This window comes from Ambystoma mexicanum, chromosome 11, assembly GCF_040938575.1.
Source record: "Ambystoma mexicanum isolate Mex_15411 chromosome 11, UKY_AmexF1_1, whole genome shotgun sequence".
Taxonomy (NCBI): domain Eukaryota; kingdom Metazoa; phylum Chordata; class Amphibia; order Caudata; family Ambystomatidae; genus Ambystoma; species Ambystoma mexicanum.
In genome coordinates this window covers 576,943,489-576,971,466 of record NC_090934.1, presented here as the reverse complement: position 1 = coordinate 576,971,466, position 27,978 = coordinate 576,943,489, and the positions used below count along the sequence as shown (strand labels likewise).

The 27,978-nt window shown below is 41.7% G+C and overlaps 1 protein-coding gene across 5 annotated transcripts in view; it reads left to right on the top strand.

Moving 5' to 3' along the window:
* Positions 1–27,978, top strand: part of ANO1 (anoctamin 1) — an 802,432-nt gene that overhangs the window by 341,029 nt on the left and 433,425 nt on the right. For all 5 annotated transcript variants that reach the window (XM_069623444.1, XM_069623442.1, XM_069623440.1 and 2 more), the window contains one exon: positions 17,317–17,649. In XM_069623444.1, the coding sequence (XP_069479545.1) occupies positions 17,317–17,649 (333 nt within the window). The remainder of the gene's footprint in view (positions 1–17,316; positions 17,650–27,978) is intronic.

Below are 27,978 nucleotides of genomic sequence, written 5' to 3'. Positions count from 1 at the left end.
TTTTTATTATTTTTTTTCCCTGAACAATTCAGTTAGTTGCAAAATTTAGGCTTTTGGAGAACTCATATTACTATCACTTGACACCTTGATTAACATTTGATTGATGGTATTTCACACTTACAAGCTTACTTCGAATATGCCCGATACTGCTTGTGCTCTCCTAAATCTGGCTGCATGCGAACAGGTGGCAGCTCAATCCCCCAGATTTTTCACTGCTACTGCGCTAACTCCACTTATAGCGCCTTGTCCCAGTGGCCCAATTTTACCATCTAAGTTTCCCTTTCCATTTGTGCTGATTGAAAGTTGGCAATTGTCAGATCTGAACCACCCTTCACGGCCACAGTGCCTTGGTCCTAACGTGTTATCTTCCATTATCAACCAACCGTCTCCTGGTTGCAAAACCCTGCAGGCTTTCACGAATACACATCAACTGTCCGATGTCACTATGTTGAACTCGGTCCATCCTCATTCCTTGGTGTCAAGTAAACCGTTCATTCCTTCTCCTATTCAGTTTCCTTCCTTGCACCCTGATGCATCTGATATTTCTATCCATGCATCTTCAAGTGCCATCCCAATTTCTGTGAATTCTGACGAAGCTCTCACAGGAGTCTCCATCCACCCCTCAGCCATTCGATCTTTGTCATTTATCCACTCATTTGCTTTGCCCACTCCCAGAGTGCCACAGTCAATGCCCTCAACTGCACTGCCTCAACAACTTGCGTTCATTCAAGCTGCCCTTACCTCTATCAACCTTGCAATCTCTACTATGAGTAAATTGTGTGACACCATTGACCATAAGCTTGCTAATCAGTCCTCCCTGTTTGAAGAACTTGCTAAATGGCTGCATGCACACGGTTCTCCTCCTACCATCACACCGTCTACTAACTTCTCTGTGGCGCACATTCAAATACTGTCATCTAACTGTCCAGAGGCCTCAGTCGACAATGTGCAACAATCAAATGATCCCCCTTCAGATTGTTTCATTGTCCCATTGACCACTCACCTACCCACCATCCCAGGTGTGATTAGACCCATAGTGATCCCTTCACTTCCCTTGCATCCAGCCTCACAGCTCCCAACAGCTGTCCCTGCTCTTCCAATTCTCGACTGTCCCAAATATATCCCTGAGCCTCCCACCATTTCACCCCAGATACTTGCTCCTGAACAGTCCCCTCTTGAGCCCATGACTGTTCCCCCATCATCTGTTGAGGCAGCCTCCACCACCCTGCACCAAATCCCGATGCTCTTTCACTTCTTCCACTCCAGCCACCTCCCTCAAGTCATTCTCCCCCAACTTTGTCTCCTCAGGTTGCGTCGGCTCCGGCTGACAAATCCATACCCATTATCAAACCTCCAAACCGTAGATGTTGCTCTGTCACCAAGAAAACAAAAAATTTGACAGGCATAAAACATTCTAAACACACCCTCACAGCCTTTTTTAAAGCTATAGGCCAATCTGCTAAATCCTCCACAGCTGCTACGACCTTGGTGACATGCCCCTAACCCCAAATCCTGCCCTGCTCTAACAGCATGACACACCCGGTTTCATCCCCAAGGTCTCATCCATTACCTTCTGATGCTACTCATTAAGTGTCTCTTTCTCCATTAAGTCAATTAGTTCTCTCCCTTGATCATCAGGTGTCTCCCCATTCATCCTCCTCTCACCCAGTTCACTCTCAATTACCATCCACGACTTCTCAAACTACTTCTATCCCTCCGACTCCCTCAACTAATCCTATCACTTCAGACGCTCATTTTGATTATAAAGCTAGCATCGATGCTTACTTAGCCACGACATTGTCTCATTTACAGATGCCAACAGGCCCTATAAATTCTATGACCTCTCGCCCGCACGATCTAGCTATTGTTTCTCAAACTCATGCTCAAATTGTACAAACTGTTCCTCCACCCTCTAAACATGTTACCTTTTCACAATTTTCAGTACCATCACCATCTCAAGTACAAACTTCTTCTGGTTCTGCTTTGTCAGATCTAAAAGCTAGTGTTGATGCCTATTTAGCTTCGCGATTGGACCCTCTCAAGGAACATTATGCTGATCCTGAGTGTCCTTCGCCCCTTGTCTCAGCTCAAGCAATACATGATGAAGAGATTACTTTGCGCTCGTGCCTCAGATTGACCTCTGCAAAAAAGGCCACTGTAAGCTCATTTGCCAAACCTTCGCCCAAAGTCTCAGTGCCCACTCGCATCCCCTCCCACTCTTTTATTCTTAAGTGTCGAGAGGGAAATCTTCCCAAGTACGATCTCAATCGTGCAAGTGTCTTAAACATCTTCGGAGACATTGAAGACTTACACAATATCACGACGCATGACATAGACCAGATTAAATTTGTTTCAGATACTTGCTTTTCTGTGGTTAGACTCCGCATTCCGTCAGGCCCAGTCTGGACTACAATCTGGCGATGCAAAATGCAACTCTTCCAACTAGGCTTTCTCCTAGCTTTAGATCCGGAATCTACTTCGCACCTACCACAACCTACCAAGCCTAAAGTTAACATCTACCAAGGCACTTCTCACAAATGTTCTAACTCTCCCACACCACTTTCTTATTGCCCTTCTTAACCACCAAATGCTTCAATTTCATCTTCTTTGAAACTTGCCAGTTGGAATACCCGAGGCAATGCACACTTACTATTTCTATGTCTCATCTATCTCAGTCTTATCATTTTGTAGCCCTTCAAGAAACTTGGCTTCTTAGCCCACCCGTATGGGATGGTTTCGATCTAACTTTACTTCCAGCTCTCTCCACTAAGGGCAGACCGTCTTCGGGCCTATTAGTCGCAGTTAACTCTCAGATGGGTCTTTCAGTCTCACCCTGGGCTTCAGTGCAAGCCCATATCCAACTGGTGAAGATTAGCCATCAAACTTTCACAATTGCATTGGTTAACATCTACCGCAACCCTCTCGGACAAACTGATGAGAGCTTTTTTGATGGTTTGGCTTCTATTCTTGATACAATCTCGATAACGCCCCACATCTCACACACAATTGTTCTGGGTGACATAAATCTTGACTGCTGGAACCAAGCTCGCTCAACTCAATTAACTTCTATATGGTCCTCTTTCATGATGAGATGCAATTTTCATATGGTTAACGGGGCAGTTCCATGTGGCATCGCGGAACCAGTTCGAGCATCATCGACTACATTTATGTCGATGCTACCCTGTTCCAACACATAGACAGCCTTACCATCAGGGATCTAACTTATAGTGACCACAATCTACTTTCCATGAGCATTCAGTGGTCCCATCAATTTGAGGAAAGCCAGTACTTTTACCTGAACTTCTCACCAACTCTGCTAGATCTCGAGTGCGCTGGAATCTGTCTACTTCATCTTCTTTTAAGCATAGTATTGAATACCATACACGATCCTCATATCATATCCACTATTCTGAATTGTTGAGCCCTTTTGCCAAAACTCTCAACACTCTGAGAAAGTTGAATGCTAGACATCGTCACTCTTTCGATTTGACCATTCAATCAACAAAGGCTGATTATCGCAGAGCGGGGAAAAACATCATACGGCTGAATTCTTCTTCTTGTGGTCGTGACCTTTCCACCCTCAAAACCAGATACAAGAATTGGCTTAGAAGCAAAAGGTCTTTTCTTTTTCAACATGACAGTGAAGTTCTGATAAGAGCAATGAAAAACAAAAATTCCAGCTCTATGTGGCAATTACTCCATGCTCAGACATCCATTCACAGGGTGCTTTACAGATCAACAGAGTATCTGATTTGGCCTGGCTAACTCATTTCTCAGCACTATACGCTGATGCAAAATGTTCTAATTATAAATTTTATCCTAATTCTTCCATCCCATGGAAAGTTGATTTTTCAATACCTGAAATTCAAGATCGAATCATGAAAGCCAGTTCGCCACGAGCTGCTGGCCCTGATGGCCTCTCTAACATGATATTCAAGGCGCACCCCTATGAATGAGCCCACATTTTATATATTATATTTTGCAATATTCTGAAGCATCAGCTAATTCCTCCTTCATGGAAGGCCTCTTTAATCACCCCAATCTTCAAAAAGCGCGATTGTAGTCTACCATCCAACTACCGCCCCATTGCACTTCTTGATGCGCCAGGCAAACTCTTTTGTAAATTTGTTCTCCGTGACTTTAACACATGGACTACAAATTTTATCTCCGCTATCCTCAGCAATCAGGATTTGTTGCAGGTTTAGGCACCACCATTAATTTAATGTGTCTCAATGCACTCAAGGCACAATGTCAAGCCACTAAACAAAATATTTTCTCGCTTTTGTAGATCTGCACGCAGTGCTTGACTCTGTTAGCCGACTACTTCTTCTCACTAAACTCTCTCGTGATCAGTGCCCATCCACTTTATTTGATATTATTTCTGCATTACACACTGACACTTCCATACAAATACGTCTTTCCTTAGATGGGCGCTTATCCCCAAACATACCTACAGCCCGTGGCCTCAAGCAAGGTTGCCTGTTTGCCTCGGCTGTTTTCAATTACTTCATTCAAGACATGAGACTTGCCTTTGAGAACATCATTTCAGGTTCTCCTAAATTTAATAATCATCCAATTAAAGCATTACTATATGCCGATGATTTGGTCGTCATTTCTAAAACCCTGGTTACAGACGCTCCTCGATGTATTTCATAATTACATCTTTTCCAATGAATTGAGAGTAAACATGACAAAAACCCAAATTGTAACATTTTGCCCAAGATTACATAAACGACTGATCCACTTGTGGCACATAAAACAGATCCCATTCACTGTAGTCTCACATTACACCTATCTTGGAATGATCTTCGAGGGCAAGGCTCATGCCTCTGGTCATACCTTATATTTGTCTGCCAAACTGAAAAATGCTATTTCCCAGGCTTCAATTATTATGTCTACGTATGGCAAATTTTCAGTGATGCCAGTATTACAATTTTGGAATTTAAAAGTCACTCCTATTCTTCTTTATGGGCTTCAAACTATTAATGAAGATTTGTCACCGCTTTTTATTTCATGGGAAGCTAAATTCTGGAAACAGGTGTTACATCTACCACAATGCACACCTTGTGCTTGGATCCGATTTGAATTAGGTTTAGTCTCATTACAAGTCTTGTATAATTGGAGAATGTGTGCCCTCTTCCGTAAGTGTCTTATCTCAACCACGCACATCTCCATCTTACAACTGTTTTCAAAATACATGTTTTCGGTTAAACATGTGTTCATAAACAATTGGTTGTCGAGGGTATACAATATTTTGGCTAATGCAGAGGTCTCAATTGATATTCTAATCACAAACAGACAGAGCAAAACTTAAAATTTATCAAACTGATTGGATTCTGACCAGAGACCTCTGCTTACAATACAAAGATGGCGATGGGTTGAGATTTCCGCACCAAAAAATCCACACTGTGGCCCCATATTTGATTATTTCACCCACCCCACAATATCGCCTGGGAATTCCTCGCTTGAGGTTTAACCTTTGGATTACTAAGGACATTCAAGTCAGGCGCAAGCTCCTATCTCCAGCTGAGAATAAGTGTTGCTTCTGTCTGTCACCTGATACTCATGAAACTCTTCTCCATCTGATTACTCAATGTGCGCCTTTCCGGGGCAAACGAGAAATTAATTTCTCAAAATTGTGTAAATATTTAGGTCTTTTAGACCCTCAAGACTGTTGGGCAGCTATCTTAAATTCATCTTGTTCAGCTATACAAATAGCTACTGTTAATTTCCTGAATTCTTTGATGCTTGAACATTTTTGCTAGTCTAAGCTGCCCCTATACTATTGTATGGATGTCATAATGATGTATCTGATTAATATTATTCTATTTTGTTGGTTTTATTAGTCTTTTTTCCTTTCTTTGAAATACAGTTGTTTGTTATATCTTGTTATTAATGTACGATATTCGAAACTTTGTAAAGTGAATTGTTTTATATTTGAAAGGTTGATTAAATTCAACTAACCAAATAAAAAATAAAAAAAATAGTGTTCTAAGTGGTTTTGGATTTGGGAGTAGGCTATTTTGTCAATGATTTTCAGTAGAAATGGACCAGTAGTTATGGGTCGGTAATTGGTGGGGATTGAAGGGTCCAAGGATGTTTTTTTACAGAGGGGTGTAACCCAAGCTTTTTTAATGCTAGCGGGAACTGTGTTTGAGCTGAAGGATGCGTTAACAAATTCATTAATTATTGCCGCTAAGGTATGGGCGCACAGGTTGACAAGATGAGAGGGGAATTGGTCTTCTTTGCAGTTGGAGGCTTTGAGTTTCATTATGGTGTCTAGTACTTCTTTATTAGTGACTCGGGTGAAATGAAAAGGGGTGCAGGTGTAAGTAGTGGGTGGGTTGGAGGCTATGTTAGGAAGTGTTTTTCGGCAAGGGTTGCTACTATCATGACTTGAACCTGCTGACTTTTAATTTGTACAGAGGTTGCAGCTGTGCAAGCTCAATCCGCTGAGCTGTCGTACCGGCTGCCGAGATGACCATGCAAGACACGTGACAACTCACAACTGATTTGGTCTAAAACACAGGTGACAGTGTACCCTGTTGTATGACAAGAAAGCGCATTGCCGTTGCCTAGAGCGCTAATATGCCGCGTTACAGTTACTTAGAGTGTTCAAAAAGGCTTATTACAGGTCTAATAAAAATATGGGTGTTCTTAGACAATAGATGCAGCTGGGGAGCGAGGAGGTCTTTCTAGCCCAATAAAAACGCAATTGCCCATTGCATATGGAATCTTCAGATGAAGGCTTCTTACAGTAACACCCAAATATTGAAAAACTTGCTGGGGTAGCACGATCACACATTCTCATGGATTTAAAAAATGACCATTGCCCACCATTGGTAAATTCACTGGACACTCTGCCAATTATTAACGTACTTCCGGCCCCCTTCACCCCCATGTAAATGTTCGCCATTGCGCTTGATAGACCCATGTCCTTTTGTGCGCCCATGCTTCATTCAGTCCGTAAAAATGGCCTTGCCGATACCACAGGCCAGGAAAGGGAAAAGAGATTCTGGCACACAATACAAGCAACATCTAAAATGAGCCCATTATCTTTATTCATCTTTATTTCGGATTTGTATAGCGCTCCCAGCCTGGGGGCATCTGTACGCTGAGTGGAGCAGTGTCAAGGTATAGATTCTGAATGGTCGGTGCTATGTACAATTCCATAAACAGCAAGGGTCTGATGGCTGGTGGTTACATAGGAGCCTGGCCAGACCCCAAAGTGCTAGCGGTTACATGAGAGCGAGGGTACACAGTATAGTAAGCATCAGAGTGAGTTATAGGTCTTGTGCGAAGAGACATGCTTTGAGATGTTTTTGGAAGGACCATATGGATGTCTCTGATCTTAGCGCTAATGGGAGTGCATTCCATAGTTTGGTTGCTAACAATGGAAGCTGCGGCCGCCCGATTTTTTAAAGTTTGAATCTGGGAACAGAGAGAAGTTAGGCATGGGCCGACCTGGTGGGTCTGTTGGTTTGTGATTTGTAAAATGTGTTCGAGAGGTAAGGTGGGGCTGTTTTTTAAAGGAATTTGTGTGATAGAGAGAGGGTTTTAAACCCAATGTGGTCACGCAACAGCAGCCAATGGGCTGCCCGTCTGGTCGAGGAGATGTGTTCTTTTTTGGGTATGTTCAAGGCTGTTCTTCCGGCATTGTTCTGTATTATTTGGAGTTTTTTGATGTTGTGATTGGTAGAACCTGCAAAGAGTGAGTTGCAATAGTCTATTTTAGATAGAATCAATGCTCTCTCTAGCGTGAGGCAGCTCTTGGAGGTGAGGAAGGGTCTGCAAGCATTAATGAGTTTTGTCTTGTATCCTGCTGCAGAGGCGATTGTATTCACATGTCATGTTAGAGACAATGGGCCTCATTATAAATGTGGCGTTCACGGTATGAACGGTGCCGGTAAGGTACCGGCACCATTCATACCGGATTGCCACATTACGAGTTCTGCTTACGATTTCCTGACAGCCCACCAGGACTTAGCTGGTGGGCTGTTCGGCACCCGCGAGCATAACTCGTAATGTCGCTGGCACCGCTATCAACAGTGCCGGCGCCTCCATGCTCCCCACCCCCATTCTGCCCTATGGCATTATCGCCACCCAAGAATGGCCAATTACCGGCCCACTCATCTCGTAATGGGCTGGTTATTGCCCAATCGCGGGAGGCGGTGCCGGTAGCGAGCATGACGGTAGCCGTGCCTACCATACAGGCACGGCTACCGCCATGCTCGTAATGAGGCCCAATGACAAGTCTAGGTAGGCCCCAGGGTTTTTACCTCTTTGGAAACCCCAATAGTATTGCCATCTATGATGAAGGATTTGTTGTCCATGTTGTAGTTTATTTAACCATGGTTGAGTGCCGACAGGGAGTAGCTCTGTTTTCTCATCATTTATGCATAAACCATGTTGGGCCATCAAGGCCTGGATTACTAGGTATGTTTTAGTCAAAGCATCAGTGTCAGCAGTGTAGTTGCCAGTAATGGGCAGGAGGATGTGGGTGTTGTCCATGTAGTTAGTGTAGGAGACACCCTGATCATCTAGTAGGTCAAAGAGGGGCTTTGTGAAGATGTTTTTTAGTGTCAGGGAGACACAGGAGCCCTGAGGGGCTCTGCATGTGACCGGTGCTGGTGCGGCCACAGCGGTTTTGGAGAAGACTCTCATTGTTCGATTAGACAGGAAGGATTTGGGTGAGAAGTAGACTGTGGAGGTGAGGTGTTGGCATAGTATTTTATGGTCCACTAAGTTGAAGGCCGCAGAGAGGTCAAGAAGGATGAGAATGGCTACGTTACCACTATCAGTGCTGATTCTGTTCTGTGCCCTGGTCAAAAACCGGATTGGCATAGGCCAAGAAGTTTGTTAGCTGCAAGATATTTTTGTATTTACAGATAGGCTACTCTGTCTAGTATCTTGAGGAGGAAGGGCACTGTTGTGATAGGGCGGTAGTTGGTGGGAATATTGGGGTCAAGAGTAGGCTTCTTCAGGAGTGGGAGGACCCACACAGCTTTCAGTTTGGTGGGGATGGAGCTAGTAGCGAAGGAGTTGTTGATGAGAGATGCCATAAAAGGGGCAAGTTCTGCTGCGCAGTCTTTGATGATGGTAGCTGGGCAGATGTTGCCTTGGCATTTGGAGGGCTTCAGACTCTTGATGATTTACGTGACTTCATGCGTCAGGACTGGGTGGAATTCGAAGGGAATGAGAGAGTGTGGCGGCAGGGGGTGGGGTGTAGGTAGTGTTTCTGGTCTTGGCAGTTTGTTTTTTTTGTTCTCAATTTTGGCTTGGAGGAGGGCAGTTTGGTCCAGTAATGACTTTTGAATGTTGGTGCACAATGAGGTGTCTTTAAGGCAGTTATATAGGGGAACGATGGGTGTTTCGAGTTCTCGCAGGATGGAGGAGAGTTCTCTTGAGCCAGACTTTGCATTTTGTATTCGCTCGTTGTATGTAGATCTTTTGGCTGTAAGGATGGCCTGTTTGTAGGACTTGGCGGTAAATAGAAAACATTCTTTATTGGCTGTCATTAGGGACTTTTTCCATAGGGTCTCAGCGGCTCGCTTGGCAGCGCGCAGGGTCTTGAGATTGGGGGTGAAACAGGAATTCAGGTGCAATACCTGTTTATGTTTGCATGTTTTCAGGGGAGCTAATGTATTGAAGGCTGTAAGGAGGGTGCGGTTCTTGTGAGAAACTCATGGTGACAACAAATAAGACACACACAACCTATCACAGTTTAATGGTGCTTATTGAACAACAAATTCTTTATGCAGGTTGGAAAAACACCTATTCTAAACCTAAATCTAAGATGGGAGCAAGCGTCAACCATCAAATGGAAAATAAGGCGGTCCTAGTGACGTTGTGTTAAATCAAAGGCCCTATACTAAGAAACCTATTGCCAAACCTTACACTAATATAAAAAAGGGTGTGGGATAGTTCTCAAGAAAAGAAAGAAGTGTTCTCAAATAATATGTCAGGATGCGGTAGCCTGGGTCTCCCTTCCCCACATTTTGAGTACGAGGTAAGGTGGGATCTTGGAGCACAGTACAGTCTCAGGCTTCTCCAGCACACACACACAAGCTTTTCCAGCATGAGATGACAGTTCAGCTTTTAACTCTCGAGCTTTCAGCTATCAGGGCCGTCGATGGCCAAGTCTCGTTTCACTTGAAAGTTTCTTGCCTTTGAGGACATGACGTGTTCAAATAACAAAACAAAAGCTCTTTTACCAGACAAAAGTTTGTTTCCAATGATCGCTGGGTGATGGGTTCACCCCTGGTTACCCCTCTTCTGGGCACTGACCCTTCTCAATTGTTTATCACAGTTTCACATAGGGTGACGGCTTCACCCATGCGTCCCCCTCTTCTGGGACCCTTCTTAAATATCTCACTCCACAAATGATATAACAGATCTTTTCCAATGAACTTTCAAGCGAAAGCTTCACCCCTGGATCTCCCTCGGTCAGGCTCTGACCCCTCTTGACTGCAAATATTTGGGTGACGACTTCACCCCTGCATCTCCCTCCATCGTTCTTGGATCTCTCTTGACTGGCAGTTTTTGGGTGATTGCTTCACCCCTGGATCTCCCTCCGTCGGGCTCAGACCCTTTCCAACTTCATATTTGCTTATATTTGCGGGATAAACTTCCCTTGCTTTCAAATCAAAGGGCCTCATTACACGGTAGGCGGAGGACCAAGGTGCTATTAGCACCTTGGTCCATGCCGGTAAAATACAGGCACTGCCTTGGAGGAAATGGAAATTACAAGCCTTTTGTGAATGGGTGTGCCCTATGATTCCTGTTCACAGGTCAGCTGACTGTGGAGTGGCTACCTCTCTGGGGCGGGGTTACCTGCCCTCTCAAAGGAACATAGAGTCAATCCCTCAAGGCTACCTTCCTGCCAGCAGTGGCAAGGCCCAGCCTTTCTGGGGAGAATACACATCATCCATTCACAGCTGACCTGGGCTCACAGGGCTAACACTTGTGATATCAAATTGCTGTGTTTGTAATAATTAAGAGCATTCCAGCCACCAAACCATAACTCAGGTATGACTTATAATTAAGGATTTCTCTGCCCACAGGAGGGTAGACATCTAATCATATGGTTTTGGTACAGGTGTGCACGTCTTAAATGCATCCCCTGCTCTGTAGAGACTTGGTTGTAACTGCAGCTGTCAAATGGGCACTTGTGACCTCTGAACCTGCTCTGTGACACTAGTAGAGCAGGTGCTGCAGATGGGGATACTGATGCAGCAGGGCACAGGCACACACTATGCTTTTGGCATGGAGCTGTATGAAAGGGGTATCTGTTCAGCAGATTTCCCTCCCAGAGGTGGATTTATGCGCATCATTTCATTGAATGATAAATAATAAAATGTAAAACCTGGCCAAATGGCAGTTCCTCACAGTCTATATCTATATCACCTATGTGCTCACCTCCATCTTTCTTTAACTCTCACCCCTCCTATTATCTGCCTTTCTCTGATTCTTTCACTCCCTATTCCTCCTCCTCCTCCTTCTTCTTCTTCTTCTTCTTCTTCTTCTTCTTCTTCTTCTTCTTCTTCTTCTTCTTCTTCTTCTTCTTCTTCTTCTTCTTCTTCTTCTTCTTCTTCTTCTTCTTCTTCCTCTTCTTCTTCTTCACTCTGCTCTTTGCTTTCTAGTCATTCTTTCCTTCTTCTAGTCATTATTCACCTGTTCCTTCTCTTCTTTCCTCATCCTTCCTATTTCCTATCTATTACGCCACTGATTTCTTATTGCTGCCACCCTTCATCCATCTTGTCTTTTTCACACTTGCTTTCCCTTGTTCCCCTCTTCTTCCCTCCTCTTCCGCTGTTCCATCTTCTGATCCTTTTCCCCTTCCCCCTTCTTCTTCCAGTCTATCTGCACCTTCCAGTTTCTAATATTCTCCCCCTTCTCCTTCCCTACGTTCACCTCACTTTCCCTCTCTCCATTCTTCCCTTTCCTGCTTTCTATTTTTATCTTTCACTATCCTACACTTTATCTTTGCTGTTGTAATTATTTCTCTTACCATTTTCTGCAGGACCTGTGTGGTTGTTTTGCACCTCCACCTACGCCCCCTTTTTTCTGTGTTTACTGCTCCTTTACTCTATCTCGTCTTCTCTTTCTTCTTTCCTTCTGGAGTGCTCAACTGGTTCTTTAATGGCTATTCAGGAAATTTAAGCCATCAGAACCACAGAGAAACCACTACAGCAGCATGTTCTTCCTGTTCGCCAGTGTTTGGGTGTACACAACACCTGTTTCCCATATCACATTGCCACTAAAAACTAGGAGCTAGATTCCCAGAAGACTCTGTCCACTGTTGGGGAAACACACCCAGATTAATATGAAGAAATGGTCTTTACCCAAATGCTGTCTTTGGGCGGAGTCAGTGATCCCTCTTTTATATGCCTGATGGTATAATCCACTTGGACCTTGATGCAGTCCATACAATGCAGCACTATCCTGTTCAAGCACTGCCATTAAGGCTTGTGCAACTATTATATCCACCCTCTGCTAAATACCTTCCCCCGTTGCTTTAATTTGATATCATGATTAGAGGTAAACAAAAATGCATTATTATTTTACTTTCAGGGGATACTCTTGCATCTAGCTGCATAAAAAATCAGTTTCCTCAAATCTAAAGTGGATTAACTGTTTCACATTCCAATTTCACGCTGCAATTGTGCACTATGGTGACAGATGGGCCGCGGGGAAAAATAAGTGAAATTAAACGAAGAGGACTATTCCATCTGTCACAAGCTGTGCCCGTCCTCTGGGACAAGTCAGGAAATACAGAGAATTTGCCCAAGTGAGCGAGTGATGAATTTGACACGGTGACGTGGCTGTGGCATCCGCAAAGATGCATACAGTGAATGATAAATGGCCTCTCATAGGAGCAGTGTCTGGAGATTTTCACCCACTGAGTATTGTTAAACAATATGCCACTAAAGAAGGAAATACTTCATAGATAACAAAATAGATCATTTTGGAACTAGAGGATTCCATTCAAGCATTTATCTCCAACTTAAAAATAACTGCCTCAATGAACCGTACAGACAAAGCAAAGAAGTGGGCGTCAAATAGATTTGAACAGATACTTTTTTTTCCAACAAGATAAAAACATAACAAAGAACAGAGAGTACAACAAAGGGGAATTTATTCCAGGGATCTGATGGTATCCGTTTAGTGCCAAGGACGAGTATGCTCGTCCTTTTTGCATAGACTTGCATAATAGCCTGGCACTTATGGACTGACCTTTAGATTGTTTGGAGGAGGATATTCAGGCACCAAAAAGAAGGTTCCTGGCTCGCCCTTCTTTGGAACACATTTGGTAGCGTTGAATCAAATGCTTTGTTTGCTGCCCTTCTTTCGGTGGAAGTGGCACATTGCCCACATTCTGATCCTTAGAAAATAGATGAGTTCTTTGGAACTTACATCTTCATCAGAAAATGGTTCTTTGTTTATGGGCTGCCATGAAATGTGAGGTGCCCCAGTGACTGTTAGGTTGCATCACCTGTGGCTATTGCCCACATTCTGATTATTACACCATACATGAGCTCTTTGGAACTTCCATCTTCTTCAAAAAATGGTTCTTTGTTTATGGGCTGCCATGAAATTTCCGGTGCCCCAGTTACTGTTAGGTTGCATCACCACTGGCTGAAAACCTCACTAGACTCAATGTACTGTTTTTGTTTTAGGTAAGATAATTTGAAGAGATCTGGCTCTCTAAGGCACACGTGGTCCCCAGTGTCTCACCTTTACTAACCTAAATTAAAAAATAAAATAAATCAGTACCAATCCTTATATGGGCTTTCTTCACATTTGAAGGACACGTTTGCACTGTAAGGCATGCCATGAGTCATAACACCAGATAGGAGAGAACACTGAGAAACCGGCTTACTTAGTGGGCTGTCAATAGTAAATCCAGGTTTATTCCCCGCAGTGTGTTTGATTGATGGTTTGGTTTGGTTTATTATTTGTAATGCGCCGGAATACCCGAGGGTAACAGGGCGCAGAAGATACAAGAATTTGCGAGGCTTGGTTACAGACAGTAAAATATATACATGGCATATACGCAGTAATAATGTAGGAGAGCACACAGTATATACATACATACAAATTAACAATTGCATTTGATGATCCTGGGCTCTAAGTATTCATTATTATTATAGCGATGAAAATCTAAAAATTAGATATTTCAACTCAAATTGAATTGGGGGGTATTACCACGCAGATTGGGGTAAGCTAAAGACCACTTCTTCAGCAAATTAGTTAATTGTTTTGCAGCAAGAAAGTTGATTCTTTTCATAAATGGACTCATTTTTCATATTTTGTTAAAGAATCGATAATACTTTTGAGAGAAGAATTGTTTTGGAGCAAATCACTTTTTGGTGACACATTGATTCTTTTTTGCAGGATAACCAGTGCAGGGAAAATGTGGGGTTGGTTGTTTTCATGGGAAGGCCAGTAAATTCATTGAAACTAGTTATATGAGCAGTTCCACCTCAGAACCCATTTAGTTCCTCCCCAAGACAAGCTTTATGTGTTTGGTCTGGTCATACCCACACTGGGGTTCTGAAGTTCATACAATCACCTGCGCTGTAGTCGTATTTGGATCCACCACATCCCTGTTGACCTCAGGATGTCTGTAATTGCCTCCAAATGCCACCCACATCTGGTTATTCTTTGGATCCAAGTCTATGCTATTGAGACAAATCAGGGATTAATCACCCTCTGTTGTAATGAGTATATTGCATTGGATATCAGAATGATGGTGTAATTGGTCAACGGACTTGCACCAACGTCAATGCACTGCATTATGCTACTACAAAAGATAGTAGAGGCATGTCACTGGGAAATGCATGCCATTCTTGTGTAACTCTTGGTTTGAATAGAGCAACAGAAGTTTCCCGTCAGAACACTGTATTCAGGATTTTGTTCACTAAGAGCACTAAAGTTGTCTTCAATCATATTAAATATCTCCTGATGTAACATCTATGGAATGCATAGGTGCTATTTTGTTTCCCTTTCATCTATTTTCTGCTATGTCAGATCCATTTACCTGACCTCGTAGCAAGCAGAGGTCATCTCTACTTACACTGCGCCATTGTATTATGGTGTATTTCTGAGTCAATGGGGTGCTTCTGACTGGTTGGGAAAGCACATACAATGCTCCAGGGTGAATCTAGATGATGGGTCAGAAAACAAGTGAGATGTCCAGCTTAGTTGGTGAGAAACAGAAAGAGCCTTTTAAGGTGCCAATTATTTTTGGGTTGCTCCATTATAACCCACGGTGGCTATTTCAGATTATCAGGCTGCAAGCTACTCAAATGTACTACTCAAGCGTTATTCACTGGTGCAAGTCCTGTATTCTGATCTCAGCCAGCCACGGAAATTCCCAACCAAAAACTGCCTTCCACACACTGCTTCTTCTCCATTCATCTCTTCTTCTCCTTTGACCTGGTAACAACAAGATCCTTACAGTTATCTGCTCTTTCATGCCACATTGCCGCTAGACTCCATCCTTTTCCATGGAAAGCAAAAAGGGGTTAATTTTCCATTTCCCGTTTCTTGTTTCTATGGTGGCCATGTTTAGGCTTGGACAACTTGACTTCCATGAATCTTTTATTGAAAGGACACATTATTTAAAAAGAAAACACACATTATTAGCATCCCTGATATTGTGTCAGAGTTTCAATGTTTACAGCCAACTGGCTGGCAGTCCGTAGTAACTAGTAATTGTGCCTCTGCCCTCAGTAATTACCCTCACTGTGTGCAAGTCATTACCACACGCTGGTACACCATCTGTGTACCAGCCAGTAAATAGTCAGTATGGCAACCAAGGTGACTATCGCTTAATTCATGGAGAAGATTGCCAAGATTTACTTGCTTTCACAGTGTTTGGGGAAATGTCATTCAATAATTGTCTACAGGCCCCTTTAATATACTCATGGCTTTAAATTCTCCCCATACTGCTATGTATTCATTCCAGCATAACCTGTTAACTGAATATGATTTATTAAAATGCATGTATATCTTTATCATAGTGGTGTCCCTTTATGTAGTTAGTGGGTGTGATTTCGAATTCATGAAAGAACACCTTCTTTGCAAACAACTCAAGGACTGAACTGGCAATGACTTCACCTATACCCTACCAAGTCACCACAATAACTCAAACATCCTAGGGAGAGTTAAATGGGAGAGCACTTTATTATGACTTCCTTGCAGCTGTTGAACTCACAAGAGTAACGGCTAATTAATGTGAATTGCAATCATAGTGAGGCCATTTGTGAAACTGGACATGATCTAGATGCCAAAGTCATAATGGCCTATGTCCACACTGCACTACTTGCAACTTCTCCCAACCTGAGATCAATGAGTAGCTGTGTGCAAGAAGTGAAAGTGTCTCTCACCCTGGATGAAATATTTGATTGAACCAGTACTCAAATGTGTAGGTCTCCACCTTTCATGTTATTCCCTTTTCCACTCCTCTCCTACCATACTCTCCTCCACCTGGAACTGAAGGCCCTGTCATTCAAAAAACACCCCGCCAATCACCCATCAATCCCCACATCTGTATTTCTCCCCCTTCAGAGCTCCCTCCACCCCTGTTCTCCCTACCTATTCCAACTACCTCTGCTACCCCCGCTCCCCAATTGTAACCTCCTGGGGCATCCCTTATATATACAGTGCTCCATTGCTTCCTTGCTAGATCTTCACTTTAAAGATCTGATACATACATGCATACATATATACATACATATATACATGCATACATACATGCATACGCTGCGTTGTCTCAGTCTCCTCTCCTATCTTGGAGTCTGCCCTCTGTTTTCTTCTTGATGCAACTGTTCTATTGGTCTTTCTCATTTTCAACAAGGCTAAGTTCCTGTCTGGGGGCTTTCTAAGGACTTTCTCCCACAGTGGTCATTTGTCTCTTTGCCAGGCATCAGATCCTTCTAACATTATTTGGGTCTTTGTACCACAGCCAACGTTTCAACTCTGCAGCACTGGATATTGCTCAGATATCAAATGCTACCTCCTGCAGAAAAGTAATGCGAACTATCTGACAAACAGTGACTTGAGGATGACAGAAGGTTTAGCGCTGCACCTGTATGATTGTGAGTTTGGGTATGAGTTTGAGTGTGAGTATTTTGGTCCATTTAGGTGGGCTTGGGCAACTGGCAGGAAGAACCACAGCTGTATTAAGCTCAGAAATGGGCCATCACACTAATGGAAGTGCCTGGTCTTCATCAGTTTTAGTAATTAAGTTAATTCTCAGTAGAACGGAAAGCAAAAATCTCTCTTTTTTGTTCTTCTCCCTACCTGCAGTTATTGAACTCGCTAGCAACGGACCAGGACCCTGCATGCAAATATGGACTCTATTTTCGAGACGGCAAGAAGAAAGTGGACTATATCCTGGCCTACAATTACAAGAAGTCCTCGGGCAACAGAACCCCCAGTCGGCGCTTCCAACACAACGACTCCTTGGCTGGGTCGCATAATAGTAAGCAGGACCATCCGCTGCCAGGCAAGCCTGGTGACCCCGAAGTAGCTGATGCCGAGCCTCATATGGATTTCTTTGAAGATGACAAACGGTTCAGGAGAGAGGAGTACGAAGGGAACCTGTCGGAGGCTGGCTTGGAATTGGAGAAAGATGAGGATGTAAGTATTTGACTTTAGATATAAGAACTACAAATCTGTCTACAATTTCTGTTTTTATGGTTAAAGTAGCTGTGCTCCTCATGCCACCAAATGAAAAAATCTAATCAGATTTACAGACCATCCACAATGAATAAGTATAAGAAACATTAACATACATGATTTTTTAATGGATTTTTTTTTAAATATGGGTTGGGCACTCTACAAATGATTTTACTATCTGTTGACTCGACGAGATGAGTCCCAGAAAAAAGGTTGCAGGACTAATGATGTTTATTTATTTTTATTTATTTATTTCATTTGGTTGCACGCCCAAACCCATAGGCACCACGTCGTAGGTTACTTGTTTTGTAGGTATCATACATAGTTGCGTATTGCATAACAGGTTACACATAGCGGGGCATTTTGAAGAAATGACGTCTTGTGTGAATAGCATAAATGTTATAATGCTAATCCGTTACACAGAAATGACAGGAGCACATTAGTATTGCCATGAAAGAACCAATAGAAACTGGCATAAAACCTCTTTGTTGGGGTTCTATAAGCCATGCACTTTGTCTGAAAACCCTTACAATCAAATCACTATGATAAACTGAGCTTCTACTCATAGGTCATTTTGTTTGTTAGAACCAATTAAAAACATGAAAAACACATGAATACCTGCAGAGTAATTTTGGAGGGGTTTATTTTTTTATTACTGACCCGTGGGTTTAACAAATGGGCTGGCACTTTTTATTCAACACAAAATGCACACATTTGGAAATGTGTTCAGTTTAGAATGCAAGGGAAAAGCAATGCCAATCATACAGTCAGTTAAAGGGTTGAATACAGAAACTCCTCACACATAGACATGTGCTGCTGTTGTCCAAGTCGGTGCTGCTCCCTGTATCAGCCCCAGAAGGGTGAGTGTGGCTGGCCAGGGCTGAGCCCTGGGACGCTGAAGCTGCCCACAGATGTCTGTAGCAGGTGCAATGAGCAACTGATCCTTCACCTGCTCCGGTCACAGGGCTCCCCTTCTCCAGATGGATATCACAGAGAACTCACTTCTTAGTACATAACAAAACCTACATATGTGCTACACCGTCCCTTCAGAACTTCTTGGTCATACTTGGATCCTCATTCGGATTTCCCAAAATTGGACTGTATGCAGGGTCGCCAGTGGTCGCATCTGCGACCCCGGAGGTCTCCCTTGTTACCCCTGTGGTCTCCCTTGCTACCCCTAAAAATGTAAAATAATATATGTATTTCTTTTAAAAAATGTTAGCTCCTGGGCTGTAGCCAGCGCCACGTGGCTCTTTGTTTCTGGAGTGGATGGTTTTCTTCTTCTCTCCTCTTTACAAGTGTAATACTTTGAGCAGTGACCCTAAATAAGAAAGAATAGAAATAACAAATAATTGTCTTTCTGGAATTCTATACAATAATTGCTAGACTCATTCAAGTTTTATTTCAGGCACACTTCAGGGGGTGAGTCACGGATTTAGTCTGTTCTTAAACACCTGAACTCAGCCTTTCATTCTTATGAAGTCGATAAAAATGACTACCAACAAAGGTCGGGTGTTATTGTATGTATATTTGTTCTATATAAAGCGCTTAAGCGTAAGTGGTTTATAATAATACATTATCATTTGGCCTTGGACGTTTGCTTGCATTCACAATAATTTGGTAATATGGGCTTATACACACTGATTTTAACGAGACATATGGTGATATATTCTTGTATGAATTGTATATCACATTATAGTGATATTGTAACCATATTTTTCATAGTGTACTTAGGACCAATGCTATGTGATGCCACTTCCTGGTTTGCCAAGGGGTGAAAGGTTGTGCTCCATTGCTTCCTGTGATGTCACTTTGGGGTGCGGGTCAAATGACATCACTTCCTGTGATGTCATCAGAGGTCAAGGGTCGTGTGATGTCACTTCTGCTACCCCTGGCATTTTGGTGAAATGACATCATTGACGGTAGGCCAGTTTTTGTCTGGAATTTAAATACATGCCTTCTCTTGGATTATTATTGAAGCATTGACAATGTGTTCATACTTTCATTGCTTCATGGCATTGGCAAGATACGGTCTGATTCCCTGGTGCCTAGATGCACACGAGGCCTGTCACACTCCACAAAAGATGGAGAAGTAACACTGCGGCATGCTGTTTCTCCGAGTAAGACCAGTCTCTCCCGGTCTTGGACCAGCCTCTGCTGGCCATTATTATTTCAACCACTTCAACACAGAAGTGACAATCATTTCTCTACATGACTGTATGAAAAGAATCAGATTTCAAATACAATATTCTACAGCAGTGTAACTAAGAGGTTTTGTTTGGTATGAAGTAATATTGTACACGCCTCCAGTTCATCCTTTACAAACATAAGGAGTTTCTGCACATTGTATGTGCAGATATGTGAAAAGTTGAATCTGAACACTGTTAACCTCTTCTTGTGTTTAAATACACAGCTCTAGACCAGTTTTTGACTCAATTATGTATTGTTAAAATCAGGGTGCTCTACTGTGTTTTCTATGTTTTCCTCTTCACCTAAACATTTGATTCTAATTGAATGCTTGTTTTAACAAAACCTATAAGAAAAAGCCACTTAAGAAATAAAAAAGGCTACCATAAAAAACAAACATTGCTAATGGTTGTTTTCTCACCTCATGATATGGATCTTTGTACCTTTACATGGGGCACCCAGGAAGGTTAAATCATTTACTGCTCTAAATCGCTTGCAGCATTAAATTTTGGGAGGACAGGACCACACAATGTATACATATTCTGATCTCTCAGCCCACTATATCCTGTCCGACTTTAGGGCTATCCCTCCAGTTATAAGTTTCTCCGAGTAATGCAGAAAGAATCATATGGGGAAATAGGTTGTCTATGTTTTGCTGTTCTTGCTATTACAGCTCCTACAATGTCCTCTATCTCATTTGGTAGTAAACAATGTTGTGCACATTTTAGACGCCCGCCCAGTATGTCAACATATTTTATACAGGATATTACAGTACACGTTTACCTTGTGTATTAGTTATTATATTTCACCCCGACCTTGCAAAGTGCTTATAATATGTTGACTGGAACGTGTGAGTAGGGCATTGCAATTCAGCTGAAACCTGTGCCATTATAGTTTGTGTGAACCTTCTTCATTGAATGTTACGAGTTCAGCAGATGGATGAGTATTTGATTTTGCAGTTTAGCACACGCCTATTTATAGAACCGTACAGTACAGCTCAACCTCGTGATATTATAGATTGGCTGAGACATCCTAGTATAGGACAATAGTGATAAGAGCACAATTAGTTATTGACTATTACAGTGGCGCAAATCTGTGAGTATAGGCTATTACAGTTTAGCCCACATCTATTTACTGAATATTACAGTTTAGCCCACATCTATTTACTGAATATTACAGTTTAGCTGAACCGGGTGTAAAAGATACTACATTTCACCTGACCCCTGCATATCGGATCTCAGTGGCCGCCAACTCAGCCTTGTGAGCAGTGTTCACTTTCCAGCTAATCCTCAGTCATCAGATGTTGTAGTTCACTGGAATCTTATGAAATGATTACTTCTAGCCAATGCATGAAAGAAAATATCATGAAGATATAAGTGCTTATTAAATAAAAACATTTTGTTTCTTGCCCAACAAGCACATACAAATAAATACCACACTATATAATTGATTAGAGTGTATGGATAATTACACCACGTGATTTGCACTACATTTCATAGAAATATAATACTAGCCACCAATGTTTTTATTTTGTGTTTATGTCTTACTATTTTGTTCCTGGCCACACAAAGTATAATCAGTATCAGAGAAGAGAGAGGAAAGAGGGTAAAGAGGGAAGAGAGAGGAAAGAGTGCAAAGAGGAAAGAGGGGATGAGTAAGACATTTATGACACAAAGGTTTAGGGAAGGGGAAATATAAGGGTGTAAAAACAGGAGAGAGCAATGGGCAAACTGTCCAACAGTGGCGTGGGTTAGTATCAGAGATGTAAGTGTAACATCAATGTGCACATTATTTATGTTTCTGATATTTATCATCATCGTCCTTCTAGAGTTCCATAGAGTGGCAATCCACTGGGTAGACTGGATTATTCCGAGAAGTCTTTGTGGGAAAAGTCTGTCTTCAGTTTGTAATTCAATTTTAGGGAATTCTGTTAGCATTCTAGATTGAGAGAGTGTGTTTCAGAGTTTGGTGCATGGCGAGTCTTGCCACCAAAGCATTTTTGGTTCACGATTGCAGGACCTTTTCATACCACTGTTGTGGAATTAAGGTTTCATGTTGGTGGAGTTTCCTCTGATGTTTGAGGGCCAGGGAGGGGGAATGGGCACAGAACTTAGTTCCCCTTTCCCACGTTGTTGTTATAAAGGCTGTACGTTCTGTGTCCATTCCCTCACTTTATACTTATATCTTACTTGGTGGGTGAGGGACATTTTGGGGGGTGCACTCCATATATACCTTGCATCTAGGTGGTGTTTGCCTTTAAGCACTTTAATACCTCTGGCTTTCTTCAAGAAGGCAGTTTCAGCTGTTAATGGTTTGTACCACTCCCATGAGTACTGGGAATTCGGGTCCTTGTGGTTGAGGTGTAATTGGGAACCAGCCCTCGCACATTGCTTCTAGCAGCTGAACCTCAGTGTGTGGAACCGAGAGGAAAGGCCACCAGAGCAGCATTGCAATGTGGGTTAGAACAGCTCCAGTGCTACCCCTCAGGTATTCAGGCTTCCAGAGAAAAATGTTACATGGTATACAAGAGGCACTCCAGCTCCAAATTGAGCATACCTTGCAATTGTGTGGTGTTCTCCTTCAAGAGCTTTTGAGCCTTTCACTCTTTTCAGGAAGGCAGTTTCAGGTGTCGATGATCTGTACCACTCGGTTGAATCCTAGGTATTTGGGTCAGTGTAGATGAAATGCTGTTCAAAGCATCACTCACCCATTGCAGTAGCTGACCCTTAGTTGGGGGAGATCAACGCCTCAGCACTCCAATGTGGGGTTAAGTAACCCCAGTACTACCCCTCAAGAGACCGTTTCTCCTGAGAAAATTGTTACTTGGGGGTTCAGGGGTACACTCCAACCACCAATTTAGTAAATCTTGAAACTGTGTGGTGTTCTCCTTTAAACACCTTTGAAACTCTCACTCTCTTCAAGATAGCAGTTTCAGATGTTGATGGTTTGTACCACTCACATGAGTGCTGGGAATTCTGGTCCTTGTAGTTGCTGTGTGTGTGGAGGGTGTCTGTGTGTGGAGGGGGGGGGGTGGGAGTCGGGAGTGCGGGTGTTGGTGTCATCCTGCGTGATAATGGTATGTCTTAGAACAATTCTATTTTATACCTGAAGTCAAAACAAGGAAGATGTTTCTTGAAGAGGAGCTGGTGATGTGTGTTCCTTATCAACATATTTACTTGAGGACAGGAGTTAAGCACAGAGTCGTAGCTGACCCCACCACCCCCCATCCTCTTGCAAACACCTGGGTTCCTTTCTTCTCTCTATGGGGCTGGGGGTTTGTCAGGATTTGGGGAAAGCTGATTTATGGATTATTATGGTTAGTTTTGTAAATAGTGTAATTTATGTTTTTATTTCACTGAACCAAAGATTAACCTCCTTTATCCATGTTCAGATTTTCATTAGACATGTTGTGATATCCCTGGTGAGTATTGTGCTTCTGGAAGGCCATCACAAATTGGTTAATCAAGTTTACTGATAACAATAGAGAGAGTGTCGAACCTGTTGGACCTGGTGGGACCCTACAGGTTGTACTCAATATTCTGAGTTGAATTGCCCCATCTTGACCTGGAAGTATTTATTATGGCGAAATTAGGGTAGTACTCCAAAGGTGTCCCCATTATACCCATGTTGATCTGCAGTCAATTAAGAATCACTCAAGAATTATCATGGCTGCTGAATTAATTGTCTCCATTGCTTTTAAATGTTTGTCTCTGGTGTCTAGTGCTGTGTTTTCTCTATCTCTAGTAAGCATGTAGCCATAATAACAAGAAAAGATTTGCAAATCCAGAGTTGCGCTTAAACCAAAAAAGAATCGTAATGCATTCAGTTGTGAGCTCAATTTCAACCTTTAATAGTTATAAATATGTGCTGAGTCAAAAAACAAGACAAAATAAAGTTCAGTTGTGTTCACTGATGAACCTTTTTAAAGTTCCAATAGTCTAGGTGTCTGGACCTCGACACGTGTTTCCCCACCTTGCTGTCAGGCAGTTCTTCAGGAGGTGCAGTGAAAAAAAATAATGCAGTGTCCCTCTATTTATTTATCACATTATGAGTAGGTTCATTCTTCATTTGTTTGTATATTAATTCCTTTCTCAAAACCATTAATGATGAACCTATAAACCAAGACAAAACAATGTTGTGGGGCCACACTACTCATAAAAGTTGAAAACGAATTAATCAAATTGGTAAGAAATGTACTTACCAATGTTGCTTGCTTAGATTACAGAGGATGGTGTTTGTTGCAGAATAAGTAATACTGTTGATGTATGAGAACATGTATTTGCTTGTCCTGAAATAAACCCCATATTGGTTGTCTTCAAATAATGGTAAAGTATGCTTCATAATGGATATTTCTTATTTAAAAAGTAGGCTGGTTTAGTTATGTGAATTATGCCCCGTTAATGTGCTTACCTGTAAGAATTCACGGTGTAGCCCTGCAAGCATTTCTCGAATGGTACGGTTGCCATTGCTCTAGGCCTAAAATGGCCATTATTTATGTAGTGCGATGACGTCATTGTGTGCGTGTGCGTGATGATGTCACGTGCCTACATACGTGATGACGTTATCGCATGTTCGTGCAAACTCCATTTTGAAGCAGTGACACATTTTTTTTTCTTTTTAAAGTATTTGCACTTGTGGTTTAAGGTTTGATACTTTGGATTTATTTAGAAAATAAAGTGTATTGGCCCCAGAACCAATGGTGTTTCTTGGTAAGGTTAACCTGCATATAACATCTGAAGGTTAAGCACAATACATTGACCTGATAAGACGTTGAACTTCAATCAATATAGAGAATAACATACATTGTAGGAGGTAACATTTGATGCAACTTGATAGTTAAGGGAGATTGAGATGTACAGTCAGATGTAAAAAATAACATTGTAGCTAATGAATGCATGCAAATTGAGGCCAGAGTGGCATGTGTTCATAGTACAGCTCCATTTGGCCTCCTGTTTACGTAAAATCTGTTGCATATTACCTCCTCTGGATGGTGGGCATATTTTTCCCATTCCAAAAAATCTTAATGCACTGAGATGTTCTTGATTGTGGTTTGTTTGAAATCGAACTGCTAATGGTGATCTTGTGTCATGGTTGATGATGGCTCTGATGGGTTCTCCAATCCTCTTTTTTAATTGTCTAATTGTATTGCCAATGTAGATTAAATTGCATGCACATTTGATCCCATATATTACATGCATACTATTGCAGTTGATTAGTTGCTTGAAATCTATGATTGTTCCATTAGGCACCTGAATTGTTTTCTTGGCATTATCCGAATGTCTACATACCTGACATTGCCCAAATGTATTGTTTCCTTGTAGTGGTGCTTTCAGCCACATTAATTCTGGTGTGGTTGATTCTGATTTTTTGTGCTGAAAATGTGACATACTCAGTATATCTCTGAGACTTTTGGCTTTACGGAAAGTGATGGTCAGATGATCATCCAGAATTTGATGTAGGTCCTGGTCCACTTTCAAAATGTCCCAATTTTTAGTTAGGATTTTTTTGATGATGCAGATTTTTGTGCTATACGTGGTGATGAATCATATTTTCTGTTGATTTGCGCTTACTTGTTGGGGTCTTATATCTTGTAAGAGTTGTTTGCTGGTTCTGCTGTGTGTTTTGAGATAACCTTTGTTTATGAGGGTCTGACTGTATCCTTATTTTTTGAAATTATGCATTGTTTGAGATATGTGCTTCTCAAAATCCTCTTGTGTGGTACAGTTGCATTTGATTCTTAGCATTTATCCAAATGGGATATTGTTGATAACGTGTGTAGGATGATTGCTCTTCACATGAAGAGTATTGTTTACTCCAGTCGGCTTGATATATAATGTGGTGAGGATCATATTTTCTCAGATGAAGAGATTGATATCCAGAAAGCTGATAGATGTTTGACTACATCGAATAGTTAGTTAAGTTATAGGTGTTTTCATTTAGATAGGTGAGGTAGTTTTTGAAGTTGTGGTTTGCTGCCATTCCAAATCATGATAATATCATCGATGTATCGTGCCCAAAAAATAACATTGTTGTGTTTGGTGAATGATGGGTGCCGCCATGCCTGCTCATGTTCGTAATGCCCCATGTATAGGTTAGCATACAATGGGGCAAACTTGGCACCCATGGCCATACCTTAGGTCTGTGTGTTTATTGAATACAAATATATTATTATTCAAACTGAAATGTAACATCTCTAGGATCATATCGTTCTGTTCATAATAAGAAATGGGTCTAGTCTTCAGAAAATAGTCTGTAGTTTGTAAACCTTTGTCATGGAGAATGCTTGTACATAGTGCCGAAACGTCCATTGTGACAAGCCAGTAGTTGGATTCCCAGTGTATGGTTTCTAACTGTTGGATGATGTGTTTGGTGTCTCTGATATAGGATGATAATGAAGCTGCTAGTGGTTGTAGTTGTTGGTCTATGTATTCTGATATGTGTTCTGTAAAGGATCCAATGCTATTGATGATGGGTCGAGTTGAGGGTAGATCTGTGAATGTTTAATGAGTTTTCGGCACAAAATACACTGTAGAGATTATTGGGAAGGGTGTACTCATATGTATTTATTCTTCATCTGTAAGTAGATCCTGGTCTAGCCAATTATGGCTCATTAGTTTCCAATCTTCTTGAAGTTGTGGGAGTGGGTTAATGGTTAATTTTTCATAACATTTTGTGTCCTCGAGGTGTTTCATTGCCATCTTTATATAGTCTTCAGTTTTTAATAACACGATGTTGCCTCCTTTGTCAGCAATTCTGACTATAACGTCAGGGTTCTCTGGTAGTTCCTTTAGTGCCTTAGTTTGAGGCAGAGTTAGATTGTGGTGAATCTTGTGTTTTATGCCTTGTAGATAATTTTGCCTTAGATCCTGTTGGGTAACTTTGAAGAATGTGTCTATCACATTGTCCGGTGCAAGCATTGGTTGAAATTTAGACTTTGGTTTGAGAGAAGCTGTAGCTGAGAGTCCCATACTTATTTCTTGTTCTGACACAAAAGATTCCAGAGTATATTGGTCATCAGGATCAGGTATGTTTAGTAGATTTATTGTCTGTTTGACATGTTCCACTGATAGATCTGATGGTACACTACAAGCAATTGGATGTTTCAGTACATCGGTTTGTGCAAATAATTTTTTAAGTTTACGTTTTCTGCAAATTGAAATAGATCAACGGTGGTGGAGAAATAGTCATGCCATTGGTTCTGGGACCAATACACTTTATTTTCTAAATAAATCCAAAGTGTCAAACCTTACACCACAAGTGCAAATATGTAAAAAAAAAAGAAAAAAGTGCCACTGCTTCAAAATGGGGTTCGCACGCACACGTGAACAGTCATTTTAGGCCTAGATAAATGGCAACCGCACAATTCGAGACATGCTTGCAGGGCTACACCTTGAATACTTACAGGTAAGCGCATTAATGGGCCATAATTCACATAACTAAACCAGGCTACTTTTTAACTAAGAAATATCCATTATGAAGTATACTTTATCATTATTTGAAGACACCCAATATGGGGTTTATTGCAGGACAAGGAAATATGTGTACTCATACATCAACAGGATGACTTATTCTGCAACAAATACCATCCTCTGTAGTCTAAGCAAGCAACATTTGTAAGTACATTTCTTACCAATTTGTTTCTTTCTTTTTCAACTATTATAAATAGTGCGGCCCCACAACATTGTTTTGTCTTGGTTTATAGGTTCATCATTTACGGTTTTGAGAAAGGAATTAATATACAAACAAATGAAGAATGAACCTACTCATAATGTGATAAATAAATAGAGGGACACTGAATTATTTTTTTCACTGTACCTCTGGAAGAACCGCCTGACAGCAAGGCAGAGAAACACGTGTCGAGGACAAGACACCTAGACTATTGAAACTTTAAAAAGGTTCATCAGTGAACACAACTGGACTTTATTTTGTCTTGTTGTTTGACTCAACCACATTTTTTGAAATATTAAAGGTTGAAATTGAGCTCACAACTGAATGCATTACGATCCTTTTTTGGTTTAAGTGCAACTCAGGACTTGCAAATCTCTTTTAGTCATTCAAAGTCCTGACCAGTCTCAAGAGTAAGGCCCTCATTCCGAGTTTGGT